Source organism: Stenella coeruleoalba (assembly GCF_951394435.1).
Source record: "Stenella coeruleoalba genome assembly, chromosome: 11".
NCBI classification, from domain to species: Eukaryota; Metazoa; Chordata; class Mammalia; order Artiodactyla; family Delphinidae; genus Stenella; species Stenella coeruleoalba.
The window spans coordinates 45,359,171-45,378,103 of record NC_137157.1 but is presented as its reverse complement, the minus strand read 5'-3'; the positions used below and the strand labels follow the sequence as shown (position 1 = coordinate 45,378,103).

At 36.1% G+C, this 18,933-nt stretch overlaps 1 protein-coding gene across 3 annotated transcripts in view; it reads left to right on the top strand.

Moving 5' to 3' along the window:
- TBC1D15 (TBC1 domain family member 15) overlaps positions 1–18,933 on the top strand; it is a 66,304-nt gene that overhangs the window by 30,980 nt on the left and 16,391 nt on the right. For 2 of the 3 annotated variants that reach the window (XR_013830563.1, XM_079937607.1), the window contains exons 5-12: positions 295–505; positions 7,711–7,813; positions 8,794–8,844; positions 9,152–9,349; positions 10,413–10,541; positions 11,519–11,622; positions 12,600–12,694; positions 17,436–17,552. Coding sequence is in view for 2 of the 3 variants with exons in the window: in XM_079937607.1 (XP_079793733.1) it covers positions 295–505; positions 7,711–7,813; positions 8,794–8,844; positions 9,152–9,349; positions 10,413–10,541; positions 11,519–11,622; positions 12,600–12,694; positions 17,436–17,552 (1,008 nt within the window). In the remaining variant the exon portion in view is untranslated. The remainder of the gene's footprint in view (positions 1–294; positions 506–7,710; positions 7,814–8,793; positions 8,845–9,151; positions 9,350–10,412; positions 10,542–11,518; positions 11,623–12,599; positions 12,695–17,435; positions 17,553–18,933) is intronic. The other variant, XM_079937608.1, reaches the window with a different exon arrangement.

Below are 18,933 nucleotides of genomic sequence, written 5' to 3'. Positions count from 1 at the left end.
GTTTGAGTCTGGCCTGCTTGCTTCCAAAGCCATGATCATTTTGGGGCAAAGCTGATATTTTAAATAAGGGTAGTATTTTTTTCAATTTGTATACAGTAAGATAATTATTTTAAAAACTATTCTTTTAAGAAAATGTATGTAGCCATTTCTAATACAGGTGGAAGCCATGGTAATATCAGTGCTGTAGTTGTTCCCTAGGTTCAACAAATATCTGTTAGGCAGTCATGAAGAGTGCTGTCAGTACCTTTTAAAAAGGTGAACAAAAATATTTTGCCCCACTTTCTTGTTTTTAAGATGCTCCAAGTCATAGAAATGGGAAAAGCAAATGGTCATTCCTGTTCAGTTTGACAGACCTGAAATCAATCAAGCAAAACAAAGAGGGTATGGGCTGGTCGTATTTGGTATTCTGTCTAAAGGATGACGTCGTTCTCCCTGCTCTGCACTTTCATCAAGGAGATAGCAAACTACTGATTGACTCTCTTGAAAAATATGTGGTATTGTGTGAGTAAGTATCAAATTATTTCCTACTTATCAAAACCGGATTGTTGTGATGGTCCCAAGGCGAACTGTTTTTACTTGTCATTGGGTATCAGTGACCTATGTGCATATTAGGGCTCAAGCAGGTTTGTTTTTTCTGGAATATTGACTACTTTGGATGAGTGACTGAATAAAATTTTGCCATTTTAGTAATTTGGAACTGCAACTTATCACCTTATTAGTGTTTTAAAGAAAAGAATGGTTCAGTATTTTAATACACATTCAAATGAATGATGATACATCAATAATTTATGGATTATATATTTACCAGTTTTATCTTTTATTATGTAGTTTCTGTTAAACATAGAGTTTCATTTGTAATGCTACAAATTTAAGTCAGACAAATCTAAATAAAATTATTGTAAGTGTGGAAGTTAGGGCTTTCTCACTTTCTAGAAATCTTGTGTCTTCCATTTATTTACCCATGTGCATTTGTACACACATACTCTTTCTCGCTTTCACTCTCAGCAAATACAGTTGTGGTATCTATTTAGTTCTGAGCACTGTGCTGGTTGTTTGATACTTAGTAGTGAACAAAACAGGCATGTTCTCGGATATCTGAGAGTTTATGGTCTTGTGAAGGATGCTGACCAGTAAATAGCAATAAACTCAAGAAATAAGATGGAGGAAGTACAAGGAAGGGAGGAAGTATACTTCATTCAGACTGGGGGTTGGGTAGGGGTCAGGGAAGACTTTCTGGAGGAGGTAACATCTAGGTTGAGACTTGACAACTGTATGAACGTTAGCATGAAAGGGAAGGAGATATTTAGACGGAGAGATGTTTTAGATAGAGGGAGGTATGTAAAACACGACGTAATCACAGAACAGAGTAGTTCAGTATCACAGGTCTGCATAGTGGGGGAAGGGAGGGTACAAGATTTAAAGATGAAGCCAAAGAGCTGAGTTAAGGCCAGAGCATGAAGGGTCTTGTAAATCATGTTAGGAGGTTGTTCCAGTCATCTAGTGAGCTTGTAGTAGCGTGAACTAGGGGAGTGACAAGAAAGAAGTGTTGGAGGAATATTTAGTGTTAGAGTTTGTGGTTGATTGGATATGTGGAGGAGAAAAGAAGGGAGAAGTTGAGATTTTTAGTTTGGGGAATCGTAGGGATGATTGTTAACTTCATTAATAATGTCCTCACTTTAATAGAGTAATGTCATGCCTAAATGTAGATTATATAAAGCTAGGAATAATGCAAAAGTTGAAAGATATTGACTCTATGTTTTTCGGCATGAAATTCTCTTCCTTTACCATGTTGACCACCTCTGGCTGGCACTAGGCATGCTGATTAGTACCTGTAATCATAAAGTCAGATCTGGTTGGTAGTATGTGGGTCTTGGATCTTGAAGTGAGAAGCTGTGAATAGGCTACCACCTACGGGGTTAAGTAGTTTTCAGGAGGAGCATTTATCATGACTGGGGCATAAGGCTTGGCTCTTGAATAGCAGCTGTTAAAGACTTGGGGGTCTTAGCATCATAGCAAGCTCAGTATCAATCAGTGTTGTGATGTAACTGTTACAGAAGAGCTCATTCATTCTGAGACTGTTGATTAAAGCATAGTATCTAGAATGAAGTGGTAGTCCCTCTCTACTCTGTACTGATAAGATCATATTTTGGAGAACTCTTAGTTTTAAACACTTAGTTTTAAACATTTTAGCATTTTAGATTTTAGATGTGTTATACTAACTATACTACGTGGAAAAAGATGGCTAGTGTAATGAGAGGGATCAAAAGGTATCATGAAAAATGTGGGGATGTGGCGATTTAACTTGAAGGAGTTGTGGTGAACCATTAAATAAAACCCAAGCTGGGCTTCCCTGGTGGCGCAGTGGTTGAGAGTCCGCCTGCCAATGCGGGGGACACGGGTTCGTGCCCCGGTCCGGGAGTATCCCACATGCCGCGGAGTGGCTGGGTCCGTGGGCCATGGCCGCTGAGCCTGCGCGTCCAGAGCCTGTGCTCCGTCCGTCCAGAGCCTGTGCTCCGTCTGCAACGGGAGAGGTCACAGCAGTGAGAGGCCCGCCTACCGCAAAAAAACAAAACAAAACAAAAAAAACACCCAAGCTTCTTACTATGGTCAGTGAGGGCCTGCCCTATCTTAGCTCTGTTTATTTCTTCAACCTCATCTCATGCCATTCTCTTCTATATTCTAGCCACATGGTTTTCTTTCAGTTCCTGAAATGCCCTAAACTCTTTCTTGTCTTAGGGTCCTATATGTATTTCTTTTGTCTAGAATATTCTTCTCCCTTTCTTATCCCTGAGGTCTCAGTTTAATGTCACTTCCTCAGAAGGGCTTTTCTGGATGCTTAGTCTCCCATTTAATGTAGGTTCCCACCCGCATTCCTTTTTGCTTTCTCATTCTCTTGTTTGCTTCCTTCATGGCCCTTAACAGAATAAAATCATTGTCTGTTTATTTCTGTTACGTTTTCCTCTAGAATATAAGCCCATAAAGGCAGGGATTGCATCTATCTTGTTTACACTTTCTCCTAAATTCCTAGCCAGAGTGCCTGGCCCATTTGTTCAGTAAATCTTAGCTGAATGAATAAATGGCATGATACTTACCAGTTTTACAAATAATTTCAAAAGGATTGTTAAAAGAAATAGACTAGATTTGTTTTGTATGACTCCAGAGATAAACTAGAAGGAAATAGCTCGAGGGGTAGAAATTACAAGGAATTAGCTCATGAGGTAGAGAGTTTTCTGTCCTGGATGGGTTCAAGGATAGACTCAACAATTACTTAGGTGCTTATAAGAGAATATGTACCTTAAATATGTGTTGGTGATGTTTTAATGACGTTTGTAAGTGAAACTATGTTTCCTTTTCTGTATTGGTTAGGCTTAGATATGTAGCATCATAATAATTCAGCCCAAATTAATGTTGCAGTCATCCAGTTATCATTTTTGGACAACCACAGGTCTCCCTAGTGAGGGCAGACCACTTATGACATGAATGAGAGCAGACTAGAAACCACCTTCTCTGTTGGCAGGCAGATCCAAGAGATAAAGAGAGCCTGGAAGGGGTTATGCCATGCATGCACCTTACTCTTTCCTGATCTCAGCAGTCAGATGTGTCCCTGTGAAGATTTTATTTAATAGGAGTGCATATTTCCACCTGGAAACAAGAAGCCATTGGGAATGGTGTTCCCCTCTCTCTACTTTTTCATTCAACAAGTATTTTTTTTTTGAGGACCTACTATGTTCTAGACATCATACTAAGTGCTGGAAAGGAGCACTTAGTCAAAAAGATATGGTGTCTGTCTTCATGGAGTTTGTACTATTGCAGAAAAGAAAAAGATCGCTTATACAAATAATCATAAGTTTTCAGCTGTAATAAGTACTATGAATCAGGAATATAGCACGATGAGAGCATATAATAGGATAATATGTAGGTTTGTGTGTGTGTGTGTGTGTGTGTGTGTGTGTGTTAGTAGTAATTGAAGCTCTGAGAGAGAATGAGATTAAGAAGAGGATAAAATGGGATAGAATGTAAGCATGTGATTAATTATAGCCTTTAATGACGTGGTCAAAGAGAAGAACCTAGCAGAGGAGTCTGACTTCCTACACTCTGTTTCCTGTCTTCCCACTAGGCTTAATCACATTTATGGTCAACCAAGGATGTGGCTGTTTCTGGGAGAGGAGATAGCTGTGTAAAGTGAGCTTTAAAAGCTTCATCCTTAGTACCAGCCACTTCTCCATTGTGTATTCTCCTGTGACACTGAGGGGCCAGTTTATTCTTTGCCCCCTGAATAGTCTGAAATGTGTAAGAACAGTACATCAAATATTTTATCCCCAATTGAAGGCCCCTTTGTACACTAGGCAGAAAATAAGCATCCCCCCCATTCTCTTTCCCATCATAAATTATGCCCAACTGCATTGTGTCATATATGCTGAGTCCAGGTGGTAGAATATAGATATTCCAGATAAACAGTCACCAGTATAAAAATAAATCCCATATTTGTATAAACCATCTTCCATTATCAGATTCTTAGGGAGATGTTAAAGGTTCTTGTTTTTTATGTTCATTACTTATGATCTAAATAAATGGAATTCACAATTAAGTCCAAAGAAATGAAAAGTCCCAAATATCCCCCATTTTTTACTTTATTAGGTATCATTTCCTGTCTCTGGAGCAGTTATCCTAAGCAAAATGGTACTTCCAGAGTTATGTTCCTATGGTCGCAGATTGTTGTGGAGACCGGAAGAAGAAGGGTAGACCAGGAAAACCTTGGTGTCAGCAGCTTCGCTGGGATCCCAGCCACTCTGTTCCTGGGTCATCCTTCCTGTGTTTTCTGAGTTCAAAACATCAATAGAGGGAGATTCAGACCACATTATCTTTTTTTCTCTGATTAACCTAAATTGAAGAATGTGGCTTGCACCTGTGGCCATGATGTCTTCCTAACACTCCCTGTAACGAATTAAGGGTCTTACCATACAGACAAACAGAAATTGCAGATTTGCTAGGGATGTGCAGCCTTGAAAGATCGAGGTAAAGGTTGGGTAACTATGCACAGTTCCTTCTTTCAGTCTCATTAACTGGATTAGTCAGTGCAAAATAGGCCAGCTTCTTGAGGCTTATTATTTCTCAAATGGTTTTCTTATCTACTGGGATAAGCAAATTGTCCTATTCATTGATATTCTTTAGTATTCTTTGACTTATCACCATTTAGAACATGGTATTCAGCTGGGTAAAAGAATGAGCCACAGATACATTTTTGTTACATTTCTGGAACCAAGTTGGTTGCTAGGATATGAATGAAAGTTATTGGTTGGTTCTGTTAAAATGATTTTATATATTGGGCCATTTTAAAACTAATACATAAATATCCAAGCAGTAAAATATTTCCTTAAAAAGCCAAGTTGGTTGTATCATCTTATAGCACCAGTCATTTATGAGATTAGGTCCTAGACCCTCATTTATTCCCTTTGTGAGATACATATATCCACACACACATACATATATACATACACATACACACACATATATATGTATAAATTATATGGATGAGAATAAACTATATAGTTTTGTTGTAAATATTCTGTACTTTTTTTTTATTAACCTTTTTGGCTTTATATCTTTTGCAATGATATTTTTATTTATTTCTTTAGCTTTCCATATTGGTCTTCTCGGTGGCAATATAAAATAGTTACTATTACATCTCAGTGCACAAAAATTCTTCAACTGTTATAATTTCTGAATTCTGAAGCTTTTGGGAGAGGCTCACTCCAAAGTACTTCTGAAGTTTTAGTAGTAATGCGTCTGTAGTTGTGATATTAGACAATGGTTTTCTTTAAGCCCTTTAGTAGGATCTAATAGAATTGCTGATGTTAGCATCATTAAAAGTTCTATCTTACTGCTGCAATGAGTTTTTGAAAGCCTTGAATAATGTTGTCATGAGTGATCAACTTCCCAGAATCCATAATATCCCCAGAATATATAAATATAATATTTAATCTTCCCAGATTAAATCAGTGTGGTAACCTGGCAGGTGGAAATGTAACAATATTCTGGAATGCCAGCCCTCCTTTTGGTGAGCTCTGAAGTTCTTAGCAACATTATTACCTGTTCTCTTACTGATATACTTTAAAGAATGTTTTGTTGATTTCTTCAGTGTCAACCGAGTCTAATGTGACTTCCCCCAGCGCCTCATCACAGAGCATTAGGTATAAAAAAAAGAAATCCTTCCTTTGTAAAAAAGTATCTGTGGTTCTTTGTTGGTTGAGCAGTCATTTCTTCTTCCCATCTCCAGCTTTGTGACCATAGTTTTAGATCTGAAGCCATAATAATTGGCTGGGCACAGATAACTGAAGGTTGCGTATGTGTCCCACTTCAGCATGCATAGCCAGTGTTTTGACTTTTATGATCATTTTTTTATTTGTAGTTTAAAGAAAAAATTTGACTTAATCTATTTTTAGAAACAAAAAATAATAACCATAGTACCAGCAGCACTGTGTTAGGAAAAAAATATGTTTCTATACTAGTTACTTTTCTTTTTCTGGTGCTATGTTTACAAGTTGACCTATCATTAAAAAATGCCTTGTGAGAACCTATAGGTCTTCATGTTAATAAGCATGACCCCCAGAAGATGTTCAGAAAAATGGTGATTAATGAAAATTGAACGTTTAAAAAGTTATTTTCTTCCTACTTCAAATGACTCAACCTTAGCTCTTTTAAGAAGCTAAGGGGCTTATTCAGCTACTATTGTCTTTGATGATCGAGTGCTGTTTCTAAGTAAGAATAAGATCCTGTTTTGGATTTCATATCCCCCCAGCATTGCTGTTGCATCCTGGTATGTTAGAATTGAGAAGAGATAACTGTTATTAAAGTTCTTATCTCAAACATTTATAATAAACTAGAAGTAGATAGCAGCAAAATAATGCATTTAATTTTTGTTTTTAAACACAAAAGTTGTGGATTTATTACAGCTGACTTACTAAATTATAAAACTTTTTGAACAGAAAAAAGACTGGATAATTCATTTGATTACTTCAAATTAGATGTCTATTTGGAAAGCATTTTGTTTATTCTGTAGTTATTAGGAAGTGTGGAGAAAAACATATCCGGAGCTCAATAAACAAGAACTAAAAATATACTGTACCTGAACTGTACATTACAACCATGTGTGTGTATAATAATGGTTGGCATAATTAATGATCTTTAACAAATAATTAAGACATTGTATCTTGTATTTTTAACATCTTATATTGCAGTACTACCAAGCTGTGGAGTGAAGTTGGAAACCATTTCAAAATAGGATATTTTCCTGTAGTGTACATATTATATATACTGATGAATCCTAAAGTGTGTTTCAACTTTCTTTATAAGAGAAGATATATTCTTATAATGGAAGATATATTTGTAAGAATTTTCTACTATAATTCTAAACAAAAGTTTGGGTTCATTATAATTTAGTCCTCTTGGCTTTACCTAGAATAAAAATATACTTTATCCCTTTTATATTTGTTAATTTAATATTTAATGTTTCATGTAGTTTTGGAACTCACTTAAGATAGTTACTAAGTACTTGCTAATATTGAATTAATGGGAAACACTTTTAGAACTGGACATTTAAGGTTTTTTGTTGTTGTTGTTACGGAAAAATAACTGTGCATTAGTAATTATTTAGGTAGTCATTGATGCGGAGTGCTACTGTTTTCCTCAAATCCCTTCTTTCTATCACAGATCTCCGCAAGACAAAAGAACACTTCTTGTGAATTGTCAGAATAAGAGTCTTTCACAGTCTTTTGAAAATCTTCTTGATGAACCAGCATATGGTATAATACAAGTATGTTTCCTTAGTCTATCTTATATTAATCTGTTTGTCTGACCGCATTATTTTATATGCATCCTACCTCTCACTTTCTCAGAGATTATACAGAATAAGGCAAGTGTCTGCATGTGTAAACCTTATGGAACTATTCTCTGTAATTTTATAGAAAGAATAATATGTGTCATATTGTTTGTAAGACTCAGAAGCTTCCTTGGTTCTTAATTACTCTTACAGCAATTTTCCCCTTTATCATAATTGAAGTTGGACATCAGATTTTTATTATCATAGCTTGCACTGATTAGGTGAAAAGTCACTGGGTAAGACACTTCGAATTAATCAGTGATAAGCTTATGCAAAAATCTGGTTTGAATTTTTATTTGATGTTTAAGTTGGTTCATTTGGGGTCAGTTTAGTCTAATTCCTCTTAAAGTATTTGAGTATATTCTTGCATTTGGCTAAAAATGTGCCCTTAACACAGGCAGAAATAAAGATAATTTATTTTTCACTCAGGTTGCTATGTAAACTAATGACATTTTTGTTTACTCATTCATTTATTCACTTATTCATTCAACAAATGTTTGAGTGCTTCTTTGTCCCACATGGTATCTCTTTTTGGTTCTGAAGATAAAGAGGGAACTTTTTAGGAGGGAGGACAAAAGAGCTAAATACTGATTAAAATAAAAAGTGAGGGAACTGTTTTTCTTATTGTGAAAATAATCATTTTAAAGATAGACCTTTAAGAAGTAACTATTTTTGCTAAATATGAATAAGCAGGCAGTTTAGGATTTAGAAGTAACTCTAGCAGTAGAAAAACTTTTCTAGGACAGCACTGTCCAGAACAAATTACTCTTGTTGGCATGATTCACCAGTTATATAATTAGATTAAAATGTCAGCTAATATTTAAATATTGTGAGCGTTTAAACTTAGCTATCAAATATTTTGTGTTAGACTAGTGTGGTACTACCCACTTCAAGAAATATTTTTTTCTGTGAAGGCAGGACTGTTAGAGAGAAGAAAGCTGTTGTGGGCCGTCCATCAGTGGAAAGTAAGCACTGCAGATATTTCTGGTGTGTGCAGATTGAATGAAGCCTGCAAATCATGTGTTTATCTGCAATTCAATCAGTAGCATTAGCTTGCTATTTAATGTACTATTTTAACCAAATGAAAAAATTGGCTTAGAAAATTTAAATTTTTCTTCCCAGAAAAAAATAAAATTTTAAAATAATCTTAGAATGCTCTGTTTTAGTTCTGATTTCCCCTCCTTTAAAAACCTTTGCCCTTTTGCCTGTCATGAGGTATTTTTATTCTTTATCTGAATTAATTTTGCCAATATTTTTCTTTCTACTGCATAGAAGATTAAAAAGGACCCTTATACAGCCACTATGGTAGGATTTTCCAAAGTCACAAACTACATTTTTGATAGTTTAAGAAGCAGCGATCCTTCTGCACATCAACGACCACCTTCAGAGATGGCAGATTTTCTTAGTGATGCTATTCCAGGTTTAAAGATAAATCAGCAAGAAGAACCAGGATTTGAAGTCATCACAAGAGTGAGTGGAGTTTATATTAATATAGCTCTTGTATTTTAGCAGGAGAAATGCTTTTTAAAGTGTACTGAATGTTATAGAAATAGAAACTCAATTTTGGTCATACCTGCCTCTTCTCACAATCCTTTATAACTTTTGCTCACTCATATATCTAACGACTAATGCTTGTCCTGCCACCAAATTCCTGGTTTCTTCTTCATCAACTACTACTTATACTTCTCTGTTCATCAGTGTTGGATCTCTTTCTTTGATTACCTTTTGATAATAATGAACAGGTTTTTGTTTCATTGAGTGTATAGCAGTGAGTAAATAGTAAGCCTTGCATGTTGCCCCTAGTTCTGTTCTTCGTAATTTTTGTTTGCTCAGACACTCTGCGCAGGCAGCTAGTCAGGACACTACTCGTGGGCTTTTATTCTTATGTGAATCTTTTCTTTTTTAAGTAAGATGGATTTTGGCCTTGAATTATGGTAAATCTTTATATATGCTCAACAAGACTTGAATTTGCTACAATTCTAGGCTGCACATAGTTAGAACATTATAAAATATCTCAATTGTAGTACTTAATTAAAGGGCTTATCTTGCAAATGGCATTTTAAAATTACCAACATCTGTTAATTGAATGAAAACCTGTAGAAAATGCCAAGTAGAGCTAATGGATCATGAATCAATTCTGAGAGCTACAAATTTTAGATTGGAAGAAAAGCTAATTTTAAATATGATTAATGGAATAATACTCTTTTTTAATAATATAGCATACCATTTAGTGTGAAGGGTCTGTTTTAGAATTTACGTGTTGAATGTTCTGTACTTATGTAATTGAAACCCAAAACAACAAATGTTTTTTTGTTTCTGAATTTATAACCCAGTTATTTGTGTATTTAGTAGGAGGGTAAAATGTATGGAATGCTATTGCAGTTTATAAACTAAACATTGGAAACTAAGGGAAAATATTAGAAATGTTAGAACTTATGTCTGAGTAATAGTATTTTAGTTTTAGTTTCTATATACCTTGATTTCATTTCACTTGTTAAAGGTGTACTCTTTATTGCTTATCTTTTTGTTTTAGATTGATTTGGGCGAACGACCTGTTGTTCAAAGGAGAGAGCCAGTATCATTGGAAGAATGGACTAAGAATATTGATTCTGAAGGAAGAATTTTAAATGTAGATAATATGAAGCAGATGATATTTAGAGGGGTAATTACTTTAGTATTTTAAACTGTTGGTGTTCAAGTTTTCATTTTCTTTTGGGAGGTGGGAGAGATGAACTCCTTTTTGATGAGTGTTGCCTTAAAATCCGTGTAGGACAGAGTGAGGTGTTTGTGATGTCCCTGAGGGTTGGGTTGGAGGGATATACCATTAAGCCTATGGAAAGGTATTCTTTCTTACTTGAAGTTCTGTGGGTTATGTGAAGGAGGCATTTGTGTTCCTCAGTGGTAGTTCCCTTATCTAGTAAGGATTGGGTTTAGAAAGACTAATCAGTTCCACTGTCTGCTATACAGTCTACTCTTCATTGTTTACGCTTTCTGGCAGCTGCTTACATCTTCAGAATCTGGAAGTCAAAAACAAGCTAGTTTTTACTGAATTGAGTTATTTTTATGTACAGGCATACCTCGGAGGTATTGTGGGTTCGGTTACAGACTACTGCAGTAAAGTGAATATTGCAAATAAGCGAGTCACTCACATTTTTTGATTTCCCAGTGCATATGAAAATTATGTTTGCACTATACTGTATTAAGTCGATTAAGTGTGCAATAGCGTCATGTCTAAGAAAACAGCATATGTATTTTAATTAAAAAAAAACAAAACAAAAAAATAATAACAGTAACATCAAAGATCACTGATCACAGATCACCATATCAAATACAATAGTAAAGAAAAAGTTTGAAATATTGCGAGAATTACCAAACTGTGACATGGAGACATGAAGTGAGCAAACGCTGTTATAAAAATGGCACTGGTAGACTTGTTTGGCACAGGGTTGTCACAAACCTTCAATTTAATAAAACATGCAATACCTGAGAAGTGTAGTAGAGCAAAGTGCAATAAAATGACGTATGCCTATATAAAACTATCTCTTAAATAGTAGTTTTTCTGTTTATGTGCAAGTTTTGTGAACTTAAAGTATTGCATTCATTTTTTACAAATGTGTTTAATATGCATGTTTTCTTCAGGGACTTAGTCATGTGTTGAGAAAACAAGCATGGAAATTTCTTCTTGGTTATTTTCCTTGGGACAGTACCAAAGAGGAAAGAACTCAATTACAAAAACAAAAAACGTAAGTAATGGTCTTTTGTGTGCTCATTAAAGAAATCCAAGTAACTCATCCATATAAAGTGGAATAGACTAGGGTAAGGGAACATATTTTTATTTTCATCTTTTTAATTTAAATATTGTGAGCACTATAGATAATTTCAAACCAGAAACACTTATTAAAGGGACTTCATTGCAGTTACATTAGTGAATATATAGAATGATGGTAAAAAAAATTCTAGTCCCCTTGTATAAACATTTTAAGCATACTAAGATATAGATTTTAAAATATATCTCATTTATCTTGATTCATTTTTACAATTTATTATGAAATTATAAAAATGGCTCATAATTGTATTTGCTATTTAGGTTAATTACCTTTAAATTATTTTCCTGGTGCTCTTATAACATAAACTGGCCTTTTTTTTTTGGAATTGTGTTTCTATTTTTAAGTAATTATCAGACTTGAAAAGAAACACAGACCAACTTCCCAGGTATACTTATTCCCAGTTTGTCAGTCTAACCTTTTATTTAAAGCTCACTTTCAATCATTATGTGTATATTCAAATTCAGACAGTCCTTTCTCTTTTCAACATGTTTGCCAGTCCTTCTAAGACATTTTCACATCAACAAGTTTCTGTAGTAAACTGGTTGGAAAATGGTACTCTCATGTCACATTAAAAAAAAAAAAAAATCTCATAGGTTTGTAATTATTTGGAAACTTTAGTGGCTAAAGTATTTAATGACTGGAATAATTTTAGTTCTGATATTACGGACTGAAGTAAATGTTTCCTTAAAATCATATCTAAATTATTCTAGTAGTTTAAATAAAGTTTATGACATGTATAAAGTTATTTTGTTTTTCCTTTGATTGTAACTTTAAACATTTCACTATCATATTTATAAATTTACATCTCACTAGCACCATAAATGCTTTGATACATTAAATTTGTTTTTTAGGTGTTCAAATAACCTTTTTTGGTATAAAATTGTTTTCTATAGTGATGAATACTTCAGAATGAAACTACAGTGGAAATCTGTCAGCGAGGAACAAGAGAAGAGAAATTCGAGGTTAAGAGATTATAGAAGTCTTATTGGTAATTTTTTCTTAATTTTGAAAATGCATGAGAGGGTTGCATGGAAGTGTTGATAAGATTTAAGAAATGCACGTATATACTACAGAGTTAGGGCCCAAATGAAAAATCAGAGGCTTGTGGCAAAGATTCTTACCACAGAAATACCTAGAACCTCCTAGGGCAGCCTTCAGAATGTGATTTGGGCACTCTTTCTAGCTGCAAAGCCTCTATCTGGCTCTCTAGCCCTCCAAGAAAGCTGACATTGTTGTGAACTTGGGCCAGATAATAAAGGTTATAAAACTTTCTCTCAGAGAGGAGGAGATCAAGATGGTGGAGCAGAGGATGCAGAGCTCACCTTCCCCCGCAAACACATCAAAAATCATCTACATGTGGAACAGTTCTCACTGAAAACTAACTGGAGACTGGCAGAAAGACTCCTGTGCAGTAAGAAAGATAACACACGATATTGAGTGGGAAGGAAAGAGAAGTGATGAAGTTGGGACCTGTGTCCCTGGGAGGAGACTCAGAGGAAAAGGGAGATTACATGGATGGAGAGCCTCCTTGGGGAATGAGTGGTCTGAGCCACATATTGGACAGCCCAGTCCTGGGGTCCAGCAGAGGGAAGACAAGCCCTCTTGGCTGGTTGGAGGGCTGTGAGACTAACAGGAGGGCTGTGGGAAGCCTGGACTCTGCTCTTGAGGAATGTGCACATGCTTTCTTGCTCCTGAGGCAGGGTGGAGGGGGTGGATTGAAGACTGTACGAGTGACTGGTTGGTTTTCTGTGACCGCCCCAGTGCACACCCTGGCTTGAGCTAAGCAAACACCCCAGCCCCACTTGGAAGATCGGCTGTGAGACACAGAAGCAGCTCAGACCTGAAGCAGCATATGAGCAGGGTGGGGGCAGCCATTACTGGCACTTACACAGGCAGAACATCAGAAGCAGTGTGAATGTCTGACCCTTGCTGGACCACCGTAGCCCATGCCCCTACACACTCGGAATGCCCACACCAGCCCTTCCTGTTCCAGCACTGTCCCCAGTGGAGGAGATACATGGGGGTGCACACGCCGAGGGGAGGAAGCGAGCTTGGACTTGGCCCTGGCCCTAAAAGGGAGGTGACAGCCACCAAGCAGAGGGGAAGTCCCAGGTCACACCTGGCTCTGGCCCTAGGCCCTTCATCTCCAACCACACCTCCTACCAAGGTGATAGCTACCAGCATGCTCTCAGGAAAGATGTGACCCGTGTTCAAGTCAAATCCAGCTCTCCCTCCAAAGCCACTGGGCACACGCTAACTGTATAGGGGTTCTCCCACATGATGACACCTTTAAGCGATTTCTCTATCAAACTAGGTGAAAGTTAAGCAAAATGAGAAAACACAGGAATTTGTCTCAGTCGAAAGAGTAAGAGAAAACCCCTGAAAACAGTCATGAAATAGAAATAAACAATTTACCAGATAAAGAATTCAAAGTATTAGTAATAAGAATGCTAGCTGAAGTAAGGAAAGTAATAGATGAACATAGTGAGAATTTTAACACAGAGCTAGAAAATATAAAAAAAGAATCAGAACTGAAGAATACAGTGACTGAAATGAAAAACACCCTAGAAGGAATTAATAGCAGACTGGCTGATATAGAAGAACACGTAAGTGGTCTGGAAGATAGGATAATGGAAATCATCCAATCAGAACAGCAAAAAGAAAAACAAATTTAAAAAATGAGAACAATTTAAGGGACCACTGGGACAACATGAAGTATACCAACATTTGCATTATGGCGGTCCCAGAAGGAGGAGAGAGCGAGAAGAGGTTGAAAATGTATGACATTTTCCCACAAAACTAGAACAGATAATCCTAAAATTAATGTGAAACTACAGAAGACCCCAAAATGCCAAAGCAATCTTGAGAAAAAAGAATAAAGCTGGAGGTATTATGCTCTCTGACTTCGGACTATACTACAAAGCTACAGTTATTGAAACAGCATGGTACTGGCACAGAAACAGACACATAGATCAGTGGAATAGTATAGAGAGCCCAGAAACAAACCCATGCACTTACCATCAGTTAATCTACAACAAAGGAGGCAAGAATATACAATGGAGAAAAGACAGTCTCTTCAATAAATGGTGCTGGGAAAACTGGAGAGCTACGTATAAAACAATGAGATTAGAACATTTCCTCATAGCATATACAAAAATAAACTCAAAATGGATTAAATACCTAAATGTAAGGTGTGAAATCATAAAAATTCCTAGAAGAGAACATAAGCAGAGTACTCTTTGACATAAATTGTAGCAATATTTTTTTGAATCTGTCTCCTAAGGCAAAGGAAACTAAAGCAAAAATAAACAAGTGGGACCTAATTAAACTTGAAAGCTTTTGCACAACAAAGGAAACCATTGACAAAATGAAAAGACAACCTACTGAATGGGAGAAAATATTTTTAAATGATGGGATTGGTAATTGGTTAATATCCAAAATATATAAACAGCTCAAAAAAACCAGGCAACCAATTAAAAAATGGGCAGAAGACCTGAGTAGACATTTTTCCAAAGAAGACATACAGATGGGCAACAGGCACGTGAAAAGATGCTCAGCATTGCTAACCATTAGAGAAATGCAAATCAAAGCCACAGTGTGATACTACCTCATACCTGACAGAAAGGCTATCATCAAAAAGACCACAACTAACAAATGTTGGTGAGGATGTGGAGAAAAGGGAACCCTTGTACACTGTTGGTGGGACTGTAAATTGGTGCAGCCACTATGGAAAAGAGTATGGAGGTCCCTGAAAAAACTGAAAATAGAACTACCGTATGGGCTCTAGGCGCACGGGCTTCAGTAGTTGTGGCTCCCTGGTTCTAGAGCGCAGGCTCAGTAGTTGTGGCGAATAGGCTTAGTTGCTCCATGGCATGTGGGATCTTCCTGGACCAGGGATCGAACCCATGTCCCCTGCATTGGCAGGCGGATTCTTAACCACTGCACCACCAGGGAAGTCCCTTGATATCATTGTTGATACCTTTTTGTTTTCTGCCTGGCATGTCAGTACTAAATAACTATACAAGAGGAAAGAGAGACAGATAGTTCATGAGGGCACAAATAACTTTTTACTGTGTTTAAAACACCTATTAAGGCAGATATTCTATATTGGCATTATGACTATGTAAATTGTGCTTGAGTTAATAAAAAATAACTTATCATGTACCTCTATCAACTATGATATGAGAATGAAACATTTTGGTGTTTTTAAATAAAATTTGACATTTGTAGCATGATTTTTTGGTATTGCTTTTCCTTGTTTGAAAAATGTATTCACAGTTCTATAGATATATGCTATATTTATATTTATTAAGCTATTTTAAGATAGCTCAGCAAAAAGCTAGAATATTGTTCTGCTGATTTTTAAAATGCCCTTATAGAATCTAAACTCATATCATGAGTTTAGATTGCTTTGTTGAAAAATACCTCCTCATCTCTTCACAACAATTATTGAGAATGTTTTCAGATTATTAAATTTAATGGGGGGAGAGGACAGTTATAACTTTTAAACAAAATTGATTATAGAGTAAATTAATCACTTTAAATTTCTTTAAATTATTTTTTCGTAATTTACTGAGGGATTGAAGTTTGGGGAATGCCTTTTTAGTTGTTTCACAAGATGCATCTAGCAGGTATCAGTGTTTATTAATTGAATTGTCAGTACAACTTGAGATACACTCCTGGTGATGTTTCTAAAACTGTTTTTAATGTCTTAAAATCATTTCCAGAAAAATGTGGATTTTCTTTTTTTTTCAAAATTAAAATAGATTACTTATTTTATATGTAAACTATTTATTTATTTATTTTATATGTAAACTGAATAATGTATATATGAGAATGAAGAAGTAATTTTGTCCTAAAGATGGTTATGGAACATGACAAAGAAGTTGACAGTACTTCTCATAATGAATGAAGCAATTATGAATGAAACAAATGTTTGATTACACTTGATTGCATAGTAACTTTTTTCATTACTGTTTTCAAGTAATACTGCCTATCACATGTATTCATGACTGGCATTTTTTATATATATAAATTTATTTTATTTATTTGTTTTTGGCTGCTTTGGGTCTTCGTTGCTGTACGGGCTTTCTCTAGTTGCAGTGAGCGGGGGCTACTCTTTGTTGCAGTGAGCGGGGGCTACTCTTTGTTTCAGTGCACGGGCTTCTCATTGTGGTGACTTCTCTTGTTGCAGAGAGCACAGGCTCTAGGCGCTCAGGCTTCAGTAGTTGTGGCTCACGGGCTCTAGGGTGCAGGCTCAATAGTTGTGGCGCACGGGCTTAGTTGCTCCGTGGCATGTGGGATCTTCCTGGACCAGGGCTCAAACCCATGTCTCCTGCACTGGCAGGTAGATTCTTAACCACAGGGTCACCAGGGAAGCCCATGACTGGCATTTTTATTGCTAACTAATGTGAATTATTACTTGGTGTTGGTTTTAATTAATTGAATGTATTTCCTGCTATTCAATTAAAAGATTTCTATGTTTAGATAAAAATTGAAAAATATTTAAAAATATACCCAAGAGGAGGTTGACTGACTTCGGAAAAAAATTCCAAAATGTTACTTTATTGCATATCTGAAATGGAATTTGATGAATTTTTTCATTTTAAAAGCTTGGCAAGAGAATAAGATTAATAACAAGAAGAATAACTCTGTACTTGTAAGATGTGAGCTTTATAAAAATCTGTTATTCTAAAGGTTTTCAAATATGTGATGATTTTCTTCCTCAGAAAAAGATGTTAACAGAACAGATCGAACAAACAAGTTTTATGAAGGCCAAGATAATCCAGGGTTGATTTTGCTTCATGACATTTTGATGACCTACTGTATGTATGATTTTGATTTAGGTAAGTTCTCCTCTAACATCCTAATTTAAAGATATTATGTATGTTTATTTTAGAATTTAAATTTATTAACCTGTTAGGAACATGTAAATAGTTCTGTGGCCTAGTTTTTATAGGGGTGTTCCACAGGGGACTGGAAACTTAAAAGGCTTTGGTTCCCAAATTGTGCACCAAGGAGCACTGGGTTGCTCATGCAAACTCATGGGGACAATGTGGGATATTTTAAATATTTGAGGGAAATATAGTGACATCTGTAGGACACTGCTCTAACTACTAACTGGAGTAGTTCAGGGTTTCATCATTAGATCACCAGACTCCTTCTGATGAAGTTATATCTTTACAAAGCAGAGTTTTTGGCCTTGCCATGATAAGCAAGTACTGTGTGAAAATAGATGAGGATGGTGGCATCCAATTGGATTCCAAGGTTTTGAGTAGTGTAGTGCCCAACAGGTGCTAAGTTAAATAGGATATAAATATTAATTAAGTTGTTTGGATCTGTTTAATAAATGGAAATTGTTAGTAATATTTTTGAGCCTAGGGGTGCCTTGGAAAACAATTCCTGAGGCACTAAGGGTACTGTGAATTGAGAAAGTTTGGGAACCTTTTTTTGATAGGCTTATCCCTTGTGAAGAAAAATGCTGATTTGATATTATAGACAAATGGTGCATATAATTATCTAGGGCATGTGGAGCTTTACTCTCTTTTCTTGGTTAGTCTGTTTTCTACCAAGAATGGGTTGGAAAGACTGGGGTTGGTGGTGGGAGTTGGGGGGATTGCATGGGGAAGCGATGCTAAGGGATGGAAAGCCTAAGGAACCAATATTTTAAGGGACAAGAGAACTTGATCCAAAAGAATTCCTTTTGGATTCTTACATGTAAGTTAGGGGAAGATGTAAACTCTGTTGTGGATCTTGAGGCATCAGCCTCTGGTGACAGTAGTTGAATATCACAGATTTCTCTTTAAAATGTGAAATGTAGCCAGTCCTGTCTGTCACACCTATAGTGAGCCTCAAATTGGATTGTTGAAAATATTAGTAGAGTGCTTCTCAGGTTACAGAGTGCTGTTATTACTTAATTTTGATTTCAATTTTGATTCTATTAGAAGCCTTTTGAAGAAGTGGGGAAATAATCTCCACTTTATAAGTAAAGTTATATTGATTTAGACTGTGACTCAGGGTTGTACAAGTAGTAAATATTGGACTGGGGGTAGAGACCCAGGTCTTTATTGCAGCCTGGCATTCTTACCTCTACACATTCAGCACCCTGACCCATTGCCATTTTAGTTTCTGTTAACCACTGTGGGGAATAGGGCTGTTGTCCTAGGGAACAAGAGGCATTGCCCTGTACTCTTAAGTTGGTAATTTTGAGATAGGAATTAATGCATA